The following is a 25,463-nucleotide window of genomic DNA, read 5'->3' as shown; positions in this document are numbered from 1 at the left end:
TTCGCTAATGGATCAACGGTTTGACACGAACAGAAGCTACTAGCTAAAGGGGTTCTCATGTTCAACCCGAAACTGACCTAAACCTGTTAATACTAAAAAGCGAAGGCTTTTTTTTAACTAGGCGCATGGTATAGAATATCTTTTTAAGTGTTTTAGGCTGATTCCAACCTTAATCATAGGTTTTTTTTCCTTTGCGATCGATATTTAGCCGTTTTAGCCGAAAAACTACCTAAATTTTGCGCTTAAGCACGTAAACGAGTAAATGGTGGGCTTTCAAGTTGCAGTGCGCTTCTGTGCTTAGGCGCGCCCCTTGTGTGCTTTTGACAACTATGCTTCTCATTAGCGTATTTGTTTTTATAGTGCATGATTTTATAACTATAAACAAACAAGATTGAGTATTATAGGTTTTGATGTGAATGTCATCATTTTTAACTCTTTTTTGTTTAATGAAATTGAACTTTGTAGGGTCTACTACAAGAGCATCGCAAGCATCATCAACTGCAAATTCAGCTTCTTTGTCCTGGGATCGACAGATGGTACAATTTATGTTTTCTTAAAGTCTTTCTTTAAAATGAAAATGTGAGTGTTCTTTAATAAGAATTGAAGTACTAATAGATAACTTGGAAAAGATGCTAATTAAATGTTTGTGTTTTGAAATTTCTTAGACCTGTTGGTTTATAAACTTGTGTGAACATGCATAGTTGGCAGTTTTGGTCCATTTACTACAAATTAGGTCGATTATGGTTTAGATGGGTCAAAACGAGTTCATAAAACCCACTAAGTTGATCAGCCAGATTATTTTTGTAACATTTAGAACTTCATATTTTCATAAAGTTGAAAAATCTGTTTACAGGCTGGCTCAACGTATAAATAGTTACCTGTTTTAACCCAAATCCTGTTTTATTCATTACTGTGCTCTCATTTAACATCTATTGATAATAGTTACTGTTGTTACGGCTGGCATTCTTGTCACTGTTGGTATACATATCATATAATGTATTAGTTTCATCTTGTTTGATTTGCTTCTTTTATGGAGCACAGGCTGAGGATTGTTTGAAGAAGGAAAAAGAGAGGGTCTTAAACTATTTGCACACAAGCAGTGAACCAAAACTCTTAGAGGTTAGTATTTCCGATATAGGTCAAAGTTGCAAAAGTATGCGGCATATGAATTTTGAGGTTATCGCAACTAGATAATGATAGGAATACGGTTACTGGTCTTATGTAATAATTTGGTGATTCGGCTGTAGTTTTCACAATCATTTTTTAAACCATAAGAGATCATATGTATTATTGTCTTTAATCCCTTGAGATCCTTGCACTTATAATGGCATTCAATTGCTTCAGTTTTGATTTACAATTATGCTTTGTTGTTTACTTATATAGAATGTGCAAAATGAGTTGCTGGATATATATAACAGTCAATTGCTAGAAAAAGAGCATTCTGGATGTCGCACTTTGCTTCAAGATGATAAGGTATAATGATTTTCACGTTAAGGATTTTGCATTTTAGTATAATATCATCGATTTCATTATCGTATTTACCACAAACAGGTGGAAGATTTAACGAGGATGTTTAGGCGCTTCTCCAAAATTTCTAAAGGATCGATCCCTATTGCTAATATGTTTAAGTAGGTACCACTAAGAAGTCTACATACGCTTTTATTGCAGTGCTGAAAATGTTTGTTTCTTGGGTACCAGCATGTTACTGTTGAAGGAATGTCTTTAGTTCAACAGGCTGAAGATGCTGCGAGTAAAAAGGTAATCACAATACATAGTGAGTTTGAGTTGCATGACATTTGCTGAGGATGTTATCTACCTTTTCTTTTCTCTCATATATTCATTTTTCTTTCATATGATGTTTTTATTCATCAGCAGGCATGCCTGACTCCAATGGTTCATTGAAGCTGGATTGCCATGTATAAAGGTATTTGTTAAGTGTACAATTTTATATATTCAAGTGATCTTCACACCCTAAGCTCATTTGAAATGACTATTGGGTTAAAACCACTGTTGAGTTAAAACAGTGTTTTGAAACCACTTTTGAAACGACTGTTCGGTTAAACAGTGTTTTGAAACCATAGTTAGGTTAAACAGTGTTTGAAACCACTGTTGGGTTAAACAATGTTTCGAAACGACTGTTAGGTTAAACAGTGGTTTCAAAACACTGTTGGGTTAAAACAGTGTTTTGTGGAGAAAACAGTGGTTTGTTTTTTAAAACAGTAGTTTGACTTTGGTCAAACAGTGTACATAAAGTAAGCTCTTGAACTGTGAATTTATTTTATTTTGATTTTTTTATACACATGATCTTGAACTGTGGATTGATATTGTATCATCAAATCATCAAATACAAATTAAACATCTCAAACACGTTAAATTACTAGACCTGAAAACCATTGGATACAAAAACAGAGTTCATTAACATGAATTCAACAATATGTTCCTGACTCTTTTAACCTCTTCATTAATTAACTTATATACAAGAAAAAAAGAGTTAGTTTTAAGATAATTTGACTGGAAATAAAAATGAACATTTTGTTATGTAAACTGATGTTAGTACATTGATGCGTTTATTTTTTATGTAATCATCATATATTTAATCATTGTTCATTTAGTATAGGTATTGCATATGCATTGCGTTATTTGCTAATGTGGATTAAATAAGAAATTTTGTATATAAATAATTACAGGTAGCAATCCGGATTAAAGAGGAATTTTTGTGCTTCAAATGCCAATATTTTTCTTGTTTTTGTTTGGTGTAAGATCAGATCCTTTGGGATGAATTTTGTATATTGTTCATTGTTGTACATGTTAGGTTTACCATGCTATGTTTGAGAGCTCACTTGAGTTAATAATATGTAATTATAGTGGAGGAAAGGAAGGAAAGAGTAAAATTCAGTGGCTGAGATCAGTGGTTGGCAGTCTCGATCTAATTTCTATTCCAGTTATCTTCTATCCAGCATTTTTAAATGGATAGTAAAACTATTTTTTATTCTATTATCCTTATATATAATTTTTTATTTTTTATTACAGGCGAGACATGATGGATGTATGAAGAAAATGTTTATGGTGAATATAACATGTACTAAAGTTGCATTTGGATGATTCTGGGACGATTCATAGTCAACATGTGTCAAGATCATCGGCACGTGCTATGGAGGTTCGTTAAGCCGATGCATAGGGTTCTGCTTATGGTGCTGCTGCAGCTGGAGCTGCCATAGTAGCTGGAATAGGCATGTTAGTCTTCATGATGTGAATTAGTAAGAGCACTCATAGCATTCATGATGGCATCGAGCTTGGAACTTATTGAATCTTGAGGTTCCTCGGATGCTGGTTGAGAGTATTCATTATAACAATCATCATACTCCTCCCGGTAACTCGAGAAACGTGGCAATTCGGGTTCGTGGTAGTATTCTTGATAATGTGGTGGTGGTGGATTATCATATGGATAATATGAGGATGGACCACTGAAATCTTCATAATCCGCCCTCCTATAATCATATAATCCGCTAAGATAGTCTTCCCGCTCCCTGTTGGCTTGAACTTTTGCGTGGAAAACAGAACAATCTTCTAAATAATGCTCTCCGCTTCCGCAACACTCACACGGATCATCATCTACCCAATTCATATTGAAAGATGGTACCTGCAAAACATCTACCTGCACAAACAAGCTCGACCACCCAAAGTAAAATCACGAATATACAAGAAAGAAAGAAAAAAAAACTAAACTAAAATCGAACAAGCAATGAAATACTAAGCGCACTAGCTCCCCGACAGCGGCGCCATTTTGACGTGACCGTGTCGTCCCGATCAGTCAAAAACCCAATTAAACCTAGGTAGCTAGGGTAAGTTGGGTATCGTATCCACGAAGAGCATGTGGTCAGTATCGCACGGCCCGTTCGATTAGTTAGACTATTTACAAAAATGTACAATGTGATTATGAAGTTTGCTATTTTTTTTATAAATTTATTTGGTTGGAAATGAATCGGAGTGAACCGATATTTGGTTTTTACTAAAACACTTGTGATTAACTAAAATTGCAACTAAATTACTAAATGATTAAAACAAGAATTAGAGACAAGTTCCACACCCGGTTCAATTATTGCAAGACCTAGGGTTCTTACATGTTTTAACTTGATTCAATTGCATATAGTGATTAACGGATTACTATCACGAAGCTTAGGTGCCAATTGCTATCGACGTCATAGACAACGGACCGTAATGCACTTCGTTACCTCGGACATGTAAATCCTAACCTACGATAAGGCATAAGTGCACATAACCATTTCGCAAAGTCAAATTTTATCATCACTCGACAATTTACGAATTCGAAACAAATGCAAGACAATTACCGAAGGTTTCAAATACTAAACAATTTGTCACAAAATCAAATCAAATACGAATGCTTAAACCCTAGAATTCTTACAATAATCTACACCGGGGTGAAACTGAAGAGGCTAGCCGTTCATCGCGTTCAAAGTCGTCAACACAAAAATACTATTCCCTCTTGATTTGCGTGCCCACTTGACAAGAACCCCACATCCAAGAGGCTGCCTTCTCTCTCCCTCAAAAATTGCGGACCGTAACTCCTCTGTGCGATTCTTGTAACCGTCCCCCCTGTATTCTCGTGAATGATGATGAGAATTAATATTATTCTCCTCCAATGATGTTGTGTGATTCCTATTCGGCCCCTTTTCTTTCCAATCTTCACAATACTAGTCCCTCTTTTTCTTGATCTGCGTGAATGTTGATGATCATGTGAGTTGGTTGCTTCCAATGTTGGTCCCTTTGAAGTCTGCACATTTGACTTTAAGGTTTAAGAACCTTTTTTTTTCTTTTCACAATCACCACTCCACGTGATTATCAAAAGTCTCCATGACTTTTTAGTTGGTTTTTTTTTTAATCCCATTTAAAACTCTTGTCATGTCCATGCGATGTCAATTATATTAAACCGTGCTTGTCCCGTTTTATCACTAACCTCGCTAACTTTGTCGGTTTAACCTGTAAAACCATAAAACTTCGTAGTTATTTTATTCGATACGTATAATTACTTAGAACCGAATAAAACACACAAGTTAAACACTTTAACGCTCGGTTTTCACTCTCTACATCACATCCCCACACTTGTCGTTTGCTTGCCCTCAAGCAAATCTGTTTTTCACTTTCACGTGGGTCGAACGAAAAACACACTCCCCATTCCCGAGACTAAGGTTAAGGTCTATTGTCATGCCCGGTTCAAACTTTTTACAATTTTCGACATATTTAGCAATAAATGACTAATCATGTAAAAATAATTATCCAAGATTAACCCGCCCTTAAAACTCGCAATTCATACATATCCCTCACAATGTTCACTCCACTCGGTTTACAAGTTGGCTAATTTTAATGATGTATTAGCACTTTTGAAATAATCACTCAAACCGATTAAAACACGTACCCGCATAGGCTTGCAACTCAATCATTTTCCACCACTGAACACGAATACTAAGCAAAAGTCAAAAGGTCTTTGGAGGGTTGTAATGGGGCTAGGCTAAGGATAGGAAATAGGATATTTTAAAGTGGCTAAGGTAATGAAAATTCGATTTTTATTACAAAACAACTATTCTAAACAAAACTAAACTATACATTAACTTCGAGGCAATGATGTTTGCCTTTTATTTCTCAACTAGGACATATATATATATATATTTTTTGTTCTTTTCTCAACAATTTTTCTCTTTTTTTTTCACAACTTTTTCTGCTTTTTTTTTTTTTTTTGCAAATATAAACCACAACTATACAAAAAATAATCCTAAAATCGAATTTCCATCACACGGGTTTAAAAGAAAAGGATTTAAGGTTATGGGCTATAGGGTGGTCAAACGAAATGGTTAGGCTCAAAATTGGCTACTAAGGGATAAGTTTTTGGGTACAGATATATAAATGGTGTAAAAAGGAAAAGGTTTACCTAATGCCTTAATCATTCTCGTGCTTGTATTCGGTCTGTGGTCTCAAACGAATCAAGAGTTGCAAGTTCTACAATACATGACTAATGGTCCACTCAAACAAAGAAACAATAGTATGTAATTCTATGATGTAAAGTGGCTCAAAACCTCACATGTATCAAGGGTATGGTATGTGATATGCATGATGTGCTAGTTTCTTAGGCGAATTATTCCCAAATAACCACCCGCTAAATACCCGTCATGCTATTAATTTGAACTTGACTATGACAAAAGACCAAATGGGTTGTGCCATCCCTCGTTGACTTGGTTACTTGTGCTTTTTAGATCGCTTCAAACAAAGACATTTTGAAAAATTTTTGAATTTTTTCCCCCATCCCCACACTTGAGGTAAACATTGTCCTCAATGTGTAGTGTTTAAATGAACGGGTCAAAAATCGAAAAAACTTTTACTCCCCCATCCCCACACTTGAGGTAAACATTGTCCTCAATGTGTAAGAACTAGAGTTTTTAAAACGCACAAGGGATGTGACACGGCTAACCTCCCCAAAATTTCACCCCGGAAAAAAAATAATATACAATTTACATTCCACTTATTTGCTAACTAAAAATCAGAAGTAAAAAAGAAACGTATGCACCTGATTTCTGAGCTCATTCCTCGTGTGCTCCTCTTCTCTTCATGAAAGTGGTTGTCCCACGAACCCAATGTACCTACAAATCTTAACCCTTGTGTAGAAGCATGCTTCTCACAACCATCAAAATTTTTAGTTACCTAATTCTACCACTTTTATGAAATTATTACCAAGTCATACCTTATTTTACTTTGATTTATGTAGAAAATAATTTACAATAACAACAAGCCTAACTCACTTTCGTAGGAATCACGGTTGCATTTAGCTTATGCAACAAGCCCTTTTAAACCACCCGATAGCTCGGGAGGACGAGTAGGTCTCGTGAGGGTTATATAGGGAACACACCCACAACGTTCATTTAACTAAAAAAATAAAATAAACGAATACTAGTACAAACTCTACAACAATAATACCTAATTTACCTCTCATGGTGGTCGAAGTGCACATTTTCCTACCGAGTTGCCTACATACGCTCGGTATTTGGCATGCCGGATCCATTCTCTTTTTATTTTACGCGGCATGCGTATTAAGCTACTTTGGGGTCGTTTCTTGACGAATTGGCCAATGTCTTGCAACGCCACCCTTCGAATCCTTATGCCCGAAACCGCATCCCCAACTTTGTTGGTTGGAGTGATAAGTTTGGGAGAAGGGTGAATATGAATGTGAGCTTCTTTCGAATCCAATTTGTCTTGCGGTGTCATGTCTTCCGCTCGGTTCAAACATTCAACTTCTTGCTCCGAAAGATCTCTAACCTCTTCCACCACATCACCATCCACCATTGTACCATTAGCCAAAACCTCCCGCTCGCGTTTAATTTGGGCTAATTCCTCCGCTAATTGACCCACTTGCACCACCAATGCTTCATGGGCTTTATCCCTTACTTCAAACTCTTTCTTTATTTCGGCTTTGAACTCTTGATGTGAATTAGTAAGAGCTTGATGTGAATTAGTAAGAGCACTCATAGCATTCATGATGGCATCGAGCTTGGAACTTATTGAATCTTGAGGTTCCTCGGATGCTGGTTGAGAGTATTCATTATAACAATCATCATACTCCTCCCGGTAACTCGAGAAACGTGGCAATTCGGGTTCGTGGTAGTATTCTTGATAATGTGGTGGTGGTGGATTATCATATGGATAATATGAGGATGGACCACTGAAATCTTCATAATCCGCCCTCCTATAATCATATAATCCGCTAAGATAGTCTTCCCGCTCCCTGTTGGCTTGAACTTTTGCGTGGAAAACAGAACAATCTTCTAAATAATGCTCTCCGCTTCCGCAACACTCACACGGATCATCATCTACCCAATTCATATTGAAAGATGGTACCTGCAAAACATCTACCTGCACAAACAAGCTCGACCACCCAAAGTAAAATCACGAATATACAAGAAAGAAAGAAAAAAAAACTAAATTAAAATCGAACAAGCAATGAAATACTAAGCGCACTAGCTCCCCGGCAGCGGCGCCATTTTGACGTGACCGTGTCGTCCCGATCAGTCAAAAACCCAATTAAACCTAGGTAGCTAGGGTAAGTCGGGTATCGTATCCACGAAGAGCATGTGGTCAGTATCGCACGGCCCGTTCGATTAGTTAGACTATTTACAAAAATGTACAACGTGATTATGAAGTTTGCTAATTTTTTTTATAAATTTATTTGGTTGGAAATGAATCGGAGTGAACCGATATTTGGTTTTTACTAAAACACTTGTGATTAACTAAAATTGCAACTAAATTACTAAATGATTAAAACAAGAATTAGAGACAAGTTCCACACCCGGTTCAATTATTGCAAGACCTAGGGTTCTTACATGTTTTAACTTGATTCAATTGCATATAGTGATTAACGGATTACTATCACGAAGCTTAGGTGCCAATTGCTATCGACGTCATAGACAACGGACCGTAATGCACTTCGTTACCTCGGACATGTAAATCCTAACCTACGATAAGGCATAAGTGCACATAACCATTTCGCAAAGTCAAATTTTATCATCACTCGACAATTTACGAATTCGAAACAAATGCAAGACAATTACCGAAGGTTTCAAATACTAAACAATTTGTCACAAAATCAAATCAAATACGAATGCTTAAACCCTAGAATTCTTACAATAATCTACACCGGGGTGAAACTGAAGAGGCTAGCCGTTCATCGCGTTCAAAGTCGTCAACACAAAAATACTATTCCCTCTTGATTTGCGTGCCCACTTGACAAGAACCCCACATCCAAGAGGCTGCCTTCTCTCTCCCTCAAAAATTGCGGACCGTAACTCCTCTGTGCGATTCTTGTAACCGTCCCCCCTGTATTCTCGTGAATGATGATGAGAATTAATATTATTCTCCTCCAATGATGTTGTGTGATTCCTATTCGGCCCCTTTTCTTTCCAATCTTCATAATACTAGTCCCTCTTTTTCTTGATCTGCGTGAATGTTGATGATCATGTGAGTTGGTTGCTTCCAATGTTGGTCCCTTTGAAGTCTGCACATTTGACTTTAAGGTTTAAGAACCTTTTTTTTCTTTTCACAATCACCACTCCACGTGATTATCAAAAGTCTCCATGACTTTTTAGTTGGTTTTTTTTTTAATCCCATTTAAAACTCTTGTCATGTCCATGCGATGTCAATTATATTAAACCGTGCTTGTCCCGTTTTATCACTAACCTCGCTAACTTTGTCGGTTTAACCTGTAAAACCATAAAACTTCGTAGTTATTTTATTCGATACGTATAATTACTTAGAACCGAATAAAACACACAAGTTAAACACTTTAACGCTCGGTTTTCACTCTCTACATCACATACCATCACCAAAGAACCATGTTCTTTGCAGAACAAACTTCTCATGTGATTCTTTCACTTTGTGATCACTCGTGATCTTCCCTAAAATCCTAAGTACTAGTTTCTTTTAAAGAGACAAAGTACAGGGTACAAATTGCAGATTCTTAAACAAACACTTGAAGTACCACTTCAAATCCCTGATTTGATATCTAAAGGTACTTTCGTAGGTCCTTAACTGGACCATGTATTGTGACTATGTACACGATTATCAAGTACATTTTTGCTTCGTGTGTTGCTTTAACATGCCTAGTACATGGATTTCAAAACATATTCATTGCATGAATTCCAAATCCTTATAAGATCTTCCTATCTTCATAGTTAGATTCTTGAGGATATTTTAAAGTACTAATTGAAGTATGTGATTGGATTTCTAGTGTACTTCAAAATGCATTAATTCAAATTAACAAACGAGCTAATAACTAAATTAACGAATACACAATTTTGTGATTTTGTGTTTATGTGTAATTCCAAAGCTCACTATCTAAATCCTGGTAGAATCTTCCGTATTTTCATATGTTAGATTCTCTGAAGGATACTCAAAGTACTATCTTAAATTCCTTAAGGGGCTTTCTATGAAAATAGTAAGAACCTTGGATTCCAAAGTGCTGTTTCAAAACGATTATTTGGTTTTTGAGTTTCAAAGATCCCTTAAGTGGTCTATTTAAAGAGATCGTACGACGGTCTAGATAAGGAGATCATGTGTTGATCTAGTTAAAAAGATCGTTCGTTGATCTAATTAAAAAGATCCCTTGGTGATCTAGTCAAGTCATTTCATGCTTTTTCGATTGATTTTACCCTACACATTATAAAATGAACTGTGCGGACTGTGCAAGGAATTACGTAATTATGGATGCATACGTAATTATGGAAATTCAGTGCACAGAAACCACAGTGAGTTTTGTCATGTGTTAAGACCTATAGTGATAAGGATAACGAGACAGGAACAATGTAAAAAGGACATGGTGGATACGCCACTGTTACTTCCTATATATAAGTGTTCCTTATTACATTGCGAATGTAGCGTTATTTAAGATACTAGAAGTCCTAGACCTTGACCAATGTTACTTTATCTTGCAATCTCCGACTCTGAATTCGAGCACACACAAGTTTCCTATAATAGTCTTCATAGGAAACATTCTCCTATCCGTTGTTCGAAACCCCATGTTTTCATTATTACAACAACAACATTTGGCAGTTAACAGATTCGCTAAGAATCCAAACATGACCTAGAGTTTTACTTGGGAAACGGAGGATTCATTTGAAAGCGAAACAATCACAGTTGTCTTCACAAGTTTCCTCTAAAATTAAATTTCGGGACAAAATTTCCTAAAGTAGGGGAGACTGTGACACCTGTGTCACTGCGACCATCAAATGAATGCAAATCCAATGGAATATTGTGTTTCATACCTAGGATCTGTATAAATATGTGTATCATTTGCACATATCAATTCTTATTCGATTTCGAGCTTTAAATCGCTTTCTCGAGAGTTATACGCGCACTGGTGCGTAAACGTAATCAGTTTAACGCGACAAACACTCCGGGATAGTGAAATAGTCTTAACGTACCTTAAATAACCTTTACATAACTTAGAAATAAGTTTTGGAAGGTTTAGTATGGCAAAAACAAGATTATTCGATTACAGTGACTATTTGCGTCAAACTGCGAAACTATACCGATTCGTAAGGTAACGTACAGTCCGGAACTTGATCATAAGCTAAACATACCATAAATAACCTAAAAATTGCTTAGAAATAAGCTTTGAGTGGTTCGGTGTGCAAAAATATGCTTACATGATCTTACAGGGACTAAAAGTGTCAAAAACAGCGTAAGTTTGCATTTTCGCGCGTATCTTTCGTTCTGACCACATCTGGACATACAAAATTTTTGTACACATTAAAATATTTTTATTTTAGTGATCGGCATGCAAAAATTCCATTCGTCGCTCAATTTGGATCGATTTTGCGTTTGTTACGACTTCCGTCGTAATTAACCGAACAACGCGATCGTACGACCAAACGAACCAACATCCGAGATATTTTTGAGCATGTTTTGAGTTCCCAATACTTTAACTTCATTTTAGAGCCTTGAAATCAGGTTAACGGGGCTTAAACGTGTCAAAAATGAGCCGAAATGCAAGTTTTACAAGTTCAGGGGTTAAAACTGACAACCTGCCAAAGATGGCCAGGCGGCCCGCGTAAGCCAAGCCTTATCCTTACGCGGCCGTGTCAGACTTGCAGATCAGAAACATTGAATCTGGTCTTTTAACTCGATTTTGATGGTTTTGATCAATGGTTTTCAATGCTATGGGCTGGTTTATGTGGAGAACAAGTCCCCCAATCAGTCTTTAACACTTGTATGGCCTAAATCATTCCCTCTTCTCCAAGAAATGATCCTAACGGTTTGCGAAAAACTATATAAGGCCATGCCATTCATTCCATTTTCCTCACATTTGGTCTGAGATTTCTCTAAGTGGTTGTGATTATTCACTACCTACCTGAGAATACTTGGAACCAAATCTATTTGGACCCTTTGTAAGTCATCTTTCGTTCTTTTATCGCTTTCTAGCTTAAAAGTCAAACTCTGTTTGACTTTCAGCTTTGACCACGAGATGGTCAACGAGAAGTTCGTTTGAACTTCGCAACGTGAACGTAATCACGATGGTTATAGTCCCTTGTGACTATACCTACTGATTACCACGTTGACTAGGTGTAGTGACGAGTCGTAATTTCGGTCAAAATGCGCATTTAAGCGTATTTTGCAACCAAACTACTCTTGGTATCAAAACACTTTGTTTTGATATCAAAAACCTGTTTTCTAACTTATTTAAGCATGTTTTAACATGCTTAGCTCGTCACTATTAGTTTAGTGCTTGTTTAGGGTCGTAAGGTAAGCGGTCTAAACAACCGCTTAGACTTTCGAACCCGACCCGTTTGGTCGATCTTTAGGATCCGACCAAGCTTAGTTAGTGATCATAGTTGCATAGGGAATAACCGCTGAGGTTATACCTTATGATCACGTAGGATTGGTTAGTCGTATGCTAGTTAGCTTGTATGCCCATAGGAAATGACCAAAATGCCCTTTTGAAGCATAAATCCGTATTTTGACTATGTGAACATATTTTTGACATATAAACTGATGTAGTAACATGTTTAGGGATAATTGGGCATGTAAGACTTGACATAGCACATAGTTAACCATCCGAACATAGTTTTACGCTAACGACACATCATAGTAGCTTATACTACCATAATGGGTCGAAACGGGTCAAAAGCACTTAGGTAGACTTTCAAATCAGAATGTTAGGTCTATTAAATCATGCCATATGAGTTCCAATACTCATTTGATTTATAGAACTCCATTCTGTCATATCTTCCGATTTAGGATCCGATTGTATGACATAGTGATTCCATACTTGGTGCCACTTGATTCCTTGATTTCCCGAGCTTTGTTAGGACACTTAATCAAGGATACTCGCAATCTCAAGTGAGTACATAGTCCCCTCTTTTACTGTTTTCAATTGTTTTGGGGTGAAACATATATGCCTATTTGTTATTTTCATGATTTTAAACTATATGATTAGACATGCTTAGTACATATTCTTTTGACAAATTAAACGATTACCTATAGTTTAAACACTGATTTTCAAAACTTATAAAACTAATTGTTGGATTGTACCTATTTTTATACATTCACCCAGCCGATTGGTAGTACGATATAGCGCCATAGGACTAGACACCCCATTCCTGTTGTATGGAATGTCAGAAACCAAATTTTAACCAAATAGAAATTGCCTTTGTGGTATTTCTATAGTCTCCAAAGTGTAGTTTGATACACTAAGGCTTGATTGAATACCAAAACACTTTCTTTGTATATGTTGATATACTACAAAAGTACAGTTTGATGTGCTCTCAAATGTGATCTACCAAAGTATATTTTGATATACTATGTACAAAATCCAACATGTGTTTTAACATACTACTTTGTTATTTAAGTAAGTATAGTTTGATATGCTACTGTTTACCAAAGTATAGTTTGATATATTACTGACTTTGATATTTCATAAACTAAAGTATATTTTGATATACTACCAAAGCATAGTTGATATGCTATTTTCAAACCAAAGCATAAATTGATATGCTATTTTCAAACCAAAGCATAGCTTAATATGCTATTTTCTAACCAAAGTATAATTTGATATACTACCGATACTTTTATCCTTAAACCAAAGTATACTTGAGATATACTACCAAATCTATTATTTTGATTACTAAAGTATATTTCGATATACTATCTATTTAACTATTTCAAAACTAAAGTATACTTTGTTATACTATTTTATACAAACTTTTCAAAACCAACGTATATTTTTGTCTATACTATAAACCTTTTTCCAAAACGACACGTTTTAGAAACAAAACTTTTACATTGGATTCATGGCTATTTTGAAAACATAAAACCTTTTTCTTACATTATCCAAAGCCAAGAATCTAATACACAAAAAAATCCTATGTTACTCACATGCATTTTTATGCTGACGTACCTATTTTCATATATGTTTCAGGTACTGCTATGTGATGATTGTTGATGCATGCTAAACATAGTATGGACTCGTGCCTTAGCGACTTTAAAACTGAGAAACAATTATTTGTATTTATCTGAGTTGTACTAAAACAATGAGTTCAATAATTCAATAAAACAAAATACTTAAATCCATGGTTATGAAACAATGATTCTGTTACAACACTCCCCGACGTTTCCGCCACGTTTTGTTGTTTTACGTGGTCGGGGTGTGACAACAACTCTCAAAATTACAGGTATCCGTACAATTAATTAATATTAAATTTGTGCTTAATGACTCTGCTTAATTACAACTGATGATATAAACTGCTTTATGATTTCTGTATCATACATACATATGCATCACATTTCATACTATCACTCCATTTATTACACACAAACTTTAGTGACAAACTTGATGCACAAAGCACAGTTAGCACAGTGAGCGGATAACTCAGAAACATGCTGAGAATGCCAGCACATAGACAGACAATATATTGAGGCCCAGTATGAGCCAGAGACAAGGTACTACACTAGTAGGGAGTGTAGGGAAGTAAGGACCATAAAACTGCGTCACTAGGTGATAGTTTAGGTGCCAGAAAGTGCCTAAAACCCATTCAAAGTGCAGAATTCTGCATTTATTAACAAAATTCAGCATTATAACATGCTAGTAACATGCAAAAATATGGCAAAATGGTCCTGCATGCTTTCCTAAGTGCCGAGAATTAAAAGTGTCACAAAAAGTTACATAAAGGACACTATACGGAATAACTTAGCACTTTAACAGAACGGTATCTAACCGAACAACCGGACATTACCCGGAACACTAAAATATTGTTAAAAACATTTTTTCACTTTTTTTGATCTAGTCACGGTTCCCGAGCATACTAACATATTACATAAAGCATGAAACATACTAGACACAAGACTTTTGCACATAACACCCCACTAATCACCTTTTACCATAAAAAATTTACAAATAACCCCCCCTTGAAAGATTACGGCCCATAAGGGCCCCACTAATCAAGATTTGGTTAAATCTTCCAAAATCCCAATATGATTTTCCTTGGATTTGTTGAGATCTTGATGAGATGTTGCTTGTACTTCCACAAACACATTAACCTATGGACAAAAGAGTTAGATATTATAAGTACCTTCATCTTCTTCACTAAACACACCACAACACTCTTTCTTCTCCCCTCTTACAAACTTGGGCCGAACACCCCCTTACACCACATCCATTTTCGATTTTCCATCATCCATTCCAAGGGTACTACAAGGTGCACAAAGGTGTTTTAGAAGGTGTGGAACACTCGGATCTTGAAGGACCTCTCTAGTGTGCTTTTGTCCATCACTTTTTCATCTTGATCTTCCCTAGCTTTAAGCTAGTTGTAAGCTTCTTGTTAACCCTTGTTTACTTCATATTTTTGGTGGTTAATAGATATAGTATGTCGAAATTTACAAGAACACTAAAGATCATGCACATAAGTCTTGAACATAAAGCTTTACATAATATGAAAAACGGATGAAACATAATGAAATATTACTAGAGTGATATTGTCTTGGTTATGTTGATGATTGAATTGTGATTTCTTGGAAGTATGATGATAGTCATCATATGAAACTTGTTAAAATATGATTAAAAACATGAGTTAACAAGTTAGGAGGTGATGAGGGGTTTACATAAAAAGATCACATTCATATTTAGACATGAACTTGATAACAAGGTGATTTCTTGTAATATAAGTAAACAAAGTGAGTTGAGGATCGTATGGATCCGAGGTTTACAAATGGTTTTCCTAAATAAACCAAGCTTAAAAGACAGTTTTTGAAAGACCATGATTCTTACATATACTTACACTATTTTTTGAAATAAAATAAGTATATGGATGCTAGTGACACATGAAAATGATGTAAATAAATATTTTTGAAAAATATGTTCACAAGTTGTGAACATCTAAAAATCCCGAGAATGAGATTTTAACAAAAGTAAACACACTTTGGAGGGTAACAAAACCCACTAAACACCCCACTAAGTTACTACGCGTTTTTATAAAACATAAAGTTCATGTTGTATATTAAATAGGAATAGTTTTGCACTTGGTAAGTGTAATATTGTTTAGTGATTTGTTGATAATTGTTTGGATGAATTTTTGAAAAGAAAATGATGTGCTAAATAGCATGGACACCTCCATTTACAAAGGAAACTATGACGAAATTTTCTAAAAATTCCAACACTTAGAAAATATTTTCTAACAAGTGTTTACAAGTGTATTTTTAACTTTGTTTTTCAAATACAAACTTTTCCATAGGTTGGTTTTCGTAAAAAAATGGATAAATATATATTTAGAATATATATTTTATACTAAGACGCTTGTGTGAATATTTGTTTACTTTGTGGAATAGTTATATTATTTTAGGGTAAAATAATATAACTTACAAATTACCATGACATTTACAACTCCAAAATAATACCAAAAATCACACGGAATAAATATTTAAGTTACACACTTGATATTGTCAAACCGAACGCAAAAACGTAACTTATGGATTATTCCGGAAAATACTTTTACAAATATATTTGGTAAATATTGTTTTTGATACAAGAAGTGAAAATATATTATTTTTGGGAAAAATATATATATTTTGGGATACATTATTTTTGACAAATAAGTTATATATATATTTTCTAAGTGGGACTTAAAAATATATTATTTTCGGAACTACAATATACATGTATAAATATCCCCATCCTTGGGAAGGAAATACGGAAGTTAAAATACTTGAGAAGTATTAAGGCGAAATATTGTTTACACAATTATTCCAAAAGTTAATATAATTTAAAGTTAAAATAATTATTATTTTAACAAATAATTATAACTTGGAATAATATTCAGAGACACAAGAAACGCAACTCAAAAACATTAAACTCTAAGCCAAGGCACGGCCCGTTCATCTAATACACATTAGTACGTTGTAGGTTGTCGTGTAGCTGACAGAGCTTGAGTTGCCGGTACGAGACGCACTACTGTGAGTTCATGTCCCCCTTTTCTTTTAACTGTTTTCAGTTTTATACTTCGGGGGTGAAATACATGTTACGATTATTACAAACGTTTATTACATGGTATGATTAGCTTAAGGAGGGTTTACGACTAGATCATGTGAAGGGTGGGTACGACACTTAAGGCCATTAATCCTCGTCATAGGACCGAGGGACATGAGTGATAGATCTATTTGGGTGTAGCGAGCCCACACCCATGGGGACCAGGGTGGCCCATAGTGGTGACTATGTCTTCCAGCCGGACGCCTGGTCCAAATTTGCTAGGTTTGAGTCTTCCTGCACCATTTCACACATACCATTGGCTTTGCAACCCATTGGTGATCTCTTTTTCCTTAATTGCTACATACCAGGGACTTTCATACATACAGACATACTTTAAAGGTTTATACATACTCATATACACATGAACTCACTCAACTTTTGTTGATTTTTCAAACTACATGTATTTCAGGAAACTAATGGATCTGGAAGGGTATGCATGTGTTTCAAGCTGCGTTTGAATAAAGATGTCATCCAGGGTTGTAGGGTTTGAGAGGTGTAACCTATTCCTGGACGGGTTACATGTCTCTAAACCTCGTTTTATTTAAAGTCTTTTGTTGAGTCTTATGAACTCGTTTTAAGCAAGTCATGGTTTGTAACTTAATTTGGGGTTGATGTTTCAAGACAAGCATGTTATGGTATTTTCTAAACTATATTAATGGATGAACATCTCGTGTTTTTATCATATAGCATTGTTATGATTGTTGCTATGGTATTAAGAGGTCACACCAAATTAACCACGCTTCCGCAAAAGTCAGGGTGTGACAGCTTGGTATCAGAGCCTCGATCATAGCGAACTAGGATCCTTTCTCGAGTCTAGACTATGATCATCAGGGCTCTCACGAAAACATTTTTTTTTACATTGCATGCACAAAACGTCCAGATCCAGGGTACAAACATTTTTACAAACAAAAGGCACAAATACACATTTCAAAATTTATATCTATAATTCAGTCTTAGAGACTGAGGGAGGTTCAGCCTAAGAGGCTGGGGATATTTAGTCTTAGAGACTGGGAGGATTGGTCTTAGAGACCAGGGAGTTGGTCTTAGAGACCAGGGAGTTGGTCTTAGAGACCAGGGAATTAGTCTTAGAGACTGGGCATTGGTCTTAGAGATCAGGGAATTAGTTTTAAAGACTGGGAGTTGGTCTTGGAGACCAGGGAATTAGTCATAGAGACTGGGAGTTGGTCTTAGAGACCAGGGAGTTAGTCTTAGAGACTGGGAGGTTGGTCTTAGAGACCAGGGAGTTAGTCTGAGAGACTAGGGAGTTCAGTCTAAGAGACTGGGTGGGATAGTTTGGGGAAGACTAGGATGATTACTTGCTTACATTGTTGTGACTTACATGCTTATTTGATTACATGTTGATATATGTGCATATGTGTGGTTGTGTTACAGACACCATGTCATCTTCTTCTGATACTGGAGTGTCAGACACACTGGATCCTATAGCTATAGTATCAGACGACGAGATTATCCCTGAGGATGAGGTTTATACATCAGATACCACGAGTACCGACGAGGATGATTTCCCACCATTTGCCCTACCGGACTTTGGAGACGACATGCCTTTAGCTGATGGTCTTTTTGATGGGGATCTCCCTCTTGTTCAGATCCCTGCTCCTCTTCCTCTCGCTGCAGTTCCTGTTATGGATCTGCCACTTGACGTGTTATCTGATGACGACATCGATCTATTCATCGAGGGTCCCCCGGAGGGTGACCAGGATGGCGGGGCCCCGATGGATGACGATATTCCACTTGCTGATATTCCCTTTGATGACCTTGTTGTTCCTGATATGGAGGTTCCTTCTTATTCTTCTGGTCTAGATTCTTTTGAGTCAGTGTCATCTTCTACTCTCCATGCGCTGGGGTTACAACGATACCCCACAGACACCGATACCGACACTGCTGTGTCTGAGGCGCCCGTTCCGCAGCTGGGTTTTGGGTTCACCCCTGACTTCCCACACGATTTTGATTCAGACTAGGAGGTCGAGTTTATCCCTGAGGAGCAGCCTGTTGAGGCCCCTGTTCTTCCTGATGATCAGCTTCTTGACATGCCCGCTGATCATGAGCCTGCTCTAGCTGACCCAGAGCCGGATATTGCACCAGAGCCTGTTATTGCTCACGACCCTTTACCTGTGCACGACCCTATCCCCGTTGATGCACCAGTTATTGCACCACCAGTTGTTGATATTCCAGTTATTGCACCACCAGTTGTTGATGTTCCTGTTGTTGTTGCACCACTGCCCGACCCGACCCCTGTGTTTGTTGACCGTGCACCTTTTGCCACACACGTTGATCCTAGATATGCTGACACCCGTAATGGGTGGATTGAGGATGACGATTATCCTCCTTTTGTTCGACTAGTCACTCCCCCTGCTACACCTGTTTATGCACATGTTGATGTCCCACAGTATCACCCTCACATGTCAGACGTTCACCGCATGGATTTACCCATCACTTTTCTCCAGGACATTCCTCCTCCCCGTCCAGGGGAAGGACCTTCTACTCAGCAGCACGATCACATGCCACCTATGACAGCAACCTTTCCATTTATGCCCCCTTTTGTACCTGCTGCACACACTGCTTTCTCTTCTTCAGCACCCATGGGCGAGCCATTTATGTGGTCTTCGCCCAATGTCATGCCTTTGTCAGATCCATACCATCCTTTTCATGTTGGGTATACGGCGGATGATATACTTCTATCCTTGCAGTTACAGCAGGATATGTTGAGCCGGAGAGTCGCTGAGCTCGAGAGGATCCCGCGTCCTCCATCTTTTGCTGATCCATCACAGTCTGCTTTTCCACCCGCTCCACTCTTTCCTTATCCAGATTTTTACATCTGATTCCTGACGATGGAGCAACAGATTGCTTGTTTGTTGCGTATTGTACATGCACTCGAGGAGGATTTGGTGCATTTGCGCCATTTGCTTTTCATCCCTCCACCTCCTCCTCCTCCCCCATCAGCTTGAGGTTTTTGGTTTGCTGCAGGTATCATGCTTATGATGAGAGCTCAGCTATTGAGTCGACTGCACAGCATTTTGAAGACCACATGATGACTGATGACTTTTGATATTTGACTTTTGGTTGTTGTAGATGGTTAGACGATTCAGACAAGGGCGATGTGACCCTTAGTCTCTTTTGGATATATGATACAATTGTAAAACTTGTAAACTGTACTTGAGGTCTTGTTATATGATAGCTCAATCGCAACGTTCTCATTACATGCGTTGTTGGATTATTTGTTGTGTGTTTTGACATGGGATGTTATGTGTTATTATGTTGATGAATGTTATTACATACGCGTGTTACGTACTCATTATACTTATTATGACTTGACCTATACAATGTTCTTATAGAAGATGCCTCCAAGAAGGGAAAACCGTTTGCCCACTACTGAGGCCGCATTGCAAGTAAGGATCTCCAAAGCAATAGCGGATTACGAGGCCTCACGCGCCGAAACTAGCGGGGGTACCTCAAGGAACAATCCACCAAATGGTAATGTCTAAGTCGCTTGAGACACATTACATTACATTTGGACATTCCATGTGCAATTGCTAATGATTCCCGTATATGACATTACTTGTACAGGCTGTACTTTCAAGCAATTTCTAGACTGTAAACCGCTTAACTTTGATGGCACCGGGGGTTCAGTGGCCTATGTTCGATGGACAGAAAAGACGGATTCCATGTTAAGGATGAGCAAATGCGCACCAAAACAACAAGTCACCTACATTTCCGGGTTGCTCACTGATGGAGCACTTTCATGGTGGAATCTCCAGGTCCAAACTCTGGGAGACGCAGCAGCTTACGCTTTGACGTGGACCGAACTGAAATAGCTCATGTGTAAAAAGTATTGCTCCAGGGCCGAGATTCAGAAGCTGGAAACTGAATTTTGGAATCTTAAAATGGACGGCCCGAAGATCGCCGAGTATGTACAAAGGTTTCATGATCTGTCTCACGTGGTACCATACATGGTTACGCCTGAATTCAAACGCGTGGAACGTTTCATCTGGGGGTTGGCACCTCAGATTATGAGCATGTTACGTCATCAAAACCGGCAACGATTATTGAAGCTATAGACCTGAGCGTGTCTCTGACTGAGGAAGCTATCCGGTTAAACAAGTTTTCAGTTTCTGATCTGAAGAAGAAAGAAACACATGTGGAATCCTCAGGAGAAAACAAAAGGAAGTTTTCCAATTTTAAAAAGGGTACCAGCAGCGCCAGCAGGAAGAAGGAGGTGAAACCACCAGTTGAAGCTAAAACTGGTGCTGAAGTAAAAGGGAAGGGATACATGGGCGCTCTGCCCAAATGTGAGATATGTCAGTATCATCACTCTGGCCAGTGCAGGTTAAGGAAATGTGAGTCATGTGGGAAGACTGGCCACTCAAAAGAAACATGCTGGGCTGGTACTGGTGTTGGTCGTGGTAATCAAAGAGGTTATGGAAGTGGGAATGGAAACCGCCAACAGGGAGGAAATGGCGGGAATGGAAATCGAGGAAACCATGGTAATCAAGCTGGGATTAGGAATCGCAACCAAAGCAATGCTCAAGGTGGTAATGGGAATGGTCGAGGACCAGAGTGTTTCAATTGTGGAGACGTGGGGCACTTCAAGCGTGAGTGCCCAAAGCTTAATCAGGCACAAGGAAGAGTCTTTAATATCGGTGCGAGGGAAGCACGCCAGGATCCAAATGTCGTTACTGGTACGTTCCCTATTAATCAACGCTTTGCATCTGTGCTATTTGATACTGGTGCCGACTATAGCTTTGTATCGCTAGAATTTAAGAAAATGCTTGGGTTAACTGCTAGTAAGTTAGACATTCCGTACTCAATTGAACTGGCTAATGGAAAGCTAGTTAAAACAAATGAAGTCATAAGAGGATGCGTGATCGAATTAGGAGAACACGAGTTTACACTGGATCTACTGCCAGTCGAGTTGGGAAGCTTCGATGTGGTAGTAGGGATGGATTGGTTGTCAAGTAACAGAGCCAAGATTGTATGTCACAAGAAGACCATTCGCATCCCAATGACGGATGGAGAGACGATTGTGGTACACGGGGAGAAGCGCGATACGCCCTTAAGGATCATTAGCTGTTTGAAAGCTAGAAAGTGTTTGAAGAAGGGATGTGTTGCCTTCTTGGCACACATCGTTGATAAAGAAGCCACTGAGCCGAAACTAGAAGACATTCCAATCGTGAAGGAATATCCTGAAGTCTTTCCAGAAGACTTTCCAGGATTGCCGCCGCAAAGGCAAGTCGAGTTTCATATTGACTTAGTTCCAGGCGCCACGCCTGTAGCTAAGGCACCTTATCGACTTGCACCTTCAGAGATGCAAGAGCTGTCAATGCAACTCTAGGAGCTGTTAGATAAGGGATTTATCAGATCAAGCTTCTCGCCTTGGGGAGCTCCAGTTTTGTTTGTTAAGAAGAAAGATGGTAGTTTTCGCATGTGTATTGACTACCGGGAGTTGAACAAGTTGACAATCAAGAATAGATATCCTTTGCCAAGGATTGATGACCTGTTCGATCAACTTCAAGGTTCAAGTTTTTACTCAAAGATCGATCTACGATCAGGTTACCACCAGTTAAGGATACAAGAGGAAAGTGTTCCAAAGACGGCCTTTAGGACTCGATATGGACATTACGAGTTCCTGGTTATGCCGTTTGGTTTGACAAACGCACTGGCTGTATTCATGGATTTGATGAACAGAGTTTGTAAGCCGTACCTCGATAAGTTTGTGATTGTGTTTATTGATGACATTTTGATCTACTCAAAGTCGAAAGAAGAACATGAGCAACACTTAAGAGCTATTCTAGAGCTGCTTAAAAAGGAGAAGTTGTACGCTAAGTTCTCGAAATGCGAGTTCTGGTTACGGGAAGTCCAGTTTCTTGGTCATGTAGTTAATGGAAATGGAATTCATGTAGATCCCACAAAGATCGATGCGATCAAGAACTGGGAAACTCTGAAGACACCAACCGAGATTCGACAGTTCCTAGGTTTGGCAGGATATTATCGCAGGTTTATTGAGGATTTCTCGAAAATCGCTCAACCTTTGACCTCTCTCACACAGAAAGACAAGAAGTTTGATTGGGGAGACAAACAAGAAGAAGCATTTCAGTTGCTGAAGAACAAACTTTGTGACGCACCAATCTTATCACTACCCGAAGGCACGGATGACTTCGTGGTATATTGCGACGCCTCGCATCAGGGTTTAGGCTGCGTGCTGATGCAGTGACAAAAGGTTATAGCATATGCTTCTCGCCAGTTGAAGGTCCACGAGAAAAATTATAACACGCATGATCTGGAATTGGGCGTGGTGGTATTTGCATTGAAGATCTGGCGACATTACTTATATGGCACGCGATGCAATCTATACTGATCACAAGAGCCTGCAGCACATATTTGACTAGAAAGAGCTTAACATGAGACAGAGACGCTGGGTTGAACTACTGAATGATTATGATTGCGAAATTAAGTATCACCCAGGGAAGGCGAATGTGGTCGCGATGCCCTAAGCCGGAAGGAAAGGATCAAGCCCATAAGGGTTTGGGCTTTGGAAATGATTGTTCAAACGGACCTCCTGTTGCGCATTCGTGCCGCGCAGAGAGAAGCTCTCAAGGAAAGAAATGTTGAGAATGAGTATCTCCGTGGGATGGAGAAGCAGTTGGTACCAAACGGGGAAGGAACGTTGTGCTTCATGAAACGGATTTGGGTTCCCTTATTTGGTGGTTTGAGAAATGTTATTTTTAATGAGGCTCACAAGTCACGGTACTCGATCCATCCTGGATCGGATAAAATGTACCAAGATTTAAAAGATTTCTATTGGTGGCCGAGAATGAAAGGCGACGTTGCGGTATATGTTGGCAAATGTTTAACTTGCGCCAAGGTAAAAGTTGAATACCAGAAGCCTTCAGGTCTCTTGCAACAACCTGAAATACCCCAATGGAAATGGGAACAAATCTCTATGGACTTTATAACGAAATTGCCAAGGACGCCCAAGGGCCATGATACGATTTGGGTAATCGTAGACCGTTTAACGAAATCTGCACACTTTTTGCCCATCAAGGAAAAAGACAGCACGAGTAAGCCTGCTGAGATATACCTGAGAGAGATTGTTACACGACATGGAGTGCCTCTCTCGATTATCTCTGATAGAGATGGAAGATTCGTGTCAGGGATTTGGCAATCCTTTCAAGAAGCTTTTGGTTCTCAGTTGAATCTGAGTACTGCATTTCACCCGCAGACAGACGGACAGAGCGAACTTGCGTAATGGATTTAGGTGTAAGTTGGGACACTCACCTACCATTGGTCGAATTTTCATATAATAACAGTTATCATGCAAGCATTCAGGCTGCACCGTTCGAAGCTCTCTATAGACGCAAGTGTCGATCACCATTATGCTGGTCAGACGCGGGTGATAGATAGCTTGTTGGTCCGGAATTGGTCCAAGAGACAACAGACAAGATTTTCCAGATCCGAGAACGCATTAAAGTGGCTCGTGATCGTCAAAAGAGTTATGCGGACCAAAGAAGGAAACCTCTGGAATTTGAGGTGAGGGATATGGTTTTGTTGAAGGTTCCACCCTGGAAGAGTGTGGCACGCTTTGGGAAGCGTGGGAAATTGAATCCGCGGTACATTGGACCATTCAAAATCCTGAAAAGGGTTGGTTTGGTAGCATACAAGTTGGACCTACCTGCAGAGCTTAATGGCGTTCATGATACATTTCATGTATCAAATCTGAAAAAGAGTCCAACTCAAGAAACAGTGGTCATTCCTGCCAACGAAGTTCACATTGACGACACACTCCACTTTACTGAAGAACCAGTTGAGGTTACTGATTGGAAGGTTAACAAGACACGCCGGAGTAGTGTCAAACTCGTCAAGGTTCGATGGAATGCACGAAATGGCCCAGAATTCACGTGGGAGCGTGAGGATCGCATGAAAGCCAAGTACCCACATTTATTCCCCAAGACCCCTGCATCTAGTAGTAGAACTAAAATTTCGGGACGAAATTTTCTTAACAGGGAGAGAATGTGACAACTCTCAAAATTACAGGTATCCGTACAATTAATTAATATTAAATTTGTGCTTAATGACTGTGCTTAATTACAACTGATGATATAAACTGCTTTATGATTTATGTATCTGTTTTGGTCAAAAATTACCTAAGTAATTAAGTGATCAAATTAGTTTTGTGAGGTAGTGTGCTAAGAGAATGTGTTCAAAAATGTGTTAATTAAGTTCTTTGCAAAAAACAGTTTCAGGATACGACTCAGGATATCGAGCTGTATCTATGATCAAACAATGAGCAAAAAGTAAAGGGGATGACACGAGATGTACGAGGAAAGCCCTTGATCAATCTAGATCTCCGGCATATAACCTCGGGAGCTGACAA

The 25,463-nt window shown here is 38.3% G+C and overlaps 2 protein-coding genes and 1 long non-coding RNA gene across 3 annotated transcripts; all 3 read left to right on the top strand.

Moving 5' to 3' along the window:
- Positions 1-1,039: 1,039 nt before the first annotated feature.
- Positions 1,040-1,603, top strand: LOC110926087. Its single transcript, XR_002584970.1, has 3 exons — positions 1,040-1,119; positions 1,384-1,473; positions 1,552-1,603. It is a non-coding gene; the product is annotated as an uncharacterized LOC110926087 (long non-coding RNA).
- Positions 1,604-19,122: 17,519 nt separating this feature from the next.
- LOC110924916 (leucine-rich repeat extensin-like protein 3) lies at positions 19,123-19,914 on the top strand. The gene has a single exon (XM_022168891.1). It carries the CDS (start codon positions 19,123-19,125, stop codon positions 19,912-19,914), a length of 792 nt encoding a protein of 263 aa, XP_022024583.1.
- Positions 19,915-21,001: 1,087 nt separating this feature from the next.
- On the top strand, positions 21,002-23,034 carry LOC110924915 (ATP-dependent RNA helicase glh-2-like). Its single transcript, XM_022168889.1, has 3 exons — positions 21,002-21,011; positions 21,100-21,707; positions 22,993-23,034. The coding sequence occupies exons 1-3, from the start codon at positions 21,002-21,004 to the stop codon at positions 23,032-23,034; spliced, it is 660 nt and encodes a 219-aa protein (XP_022024581.1).
- The last annotated feature ends 2,429 nt before the right edge of the window (positions 23,035-25,463 follow it).

Source organism: Helianthus annuus, chromosome 17, assembly GCF_002127325.2.
Source record: "Helianthus annuus cultivar XRQ/B chromosome 17, HanXRQr2.0-SUNRISE, whole genome shotgun sequence".
Taxonomy (NCBI): domain Eukaryota; kingdom Viridiplantae; phylum Streptophyta; class Magnoliopsida; order Asterales; family Asteraceae; genus Helianthus; species Helianthus annuus.
This window is presented reverse-complemented; position numbering and strand designations above follow the sequence as displayed.

What these genes read in the sequence shown, in the direction of transcription:
- LOC110924916 (XM_022168891.1), top strand. Translation starts at nt 19,123, where the DNA reads ATGCCCGCTGATCATGAGCCTGCTCTAGCTGACCCAGAGCCGGATATT.
- LOC110924915 (XM_022168889.1), top strand. An exon ending in AGTGCCCAAAGCTTAATCAG is followed by an intron (nt 21,708 to 22,992) that starts GCACAAGGAAGA and finishes GAATTCATGTAG; the next exon opens with ATCCCACAAAGATCGATGCG.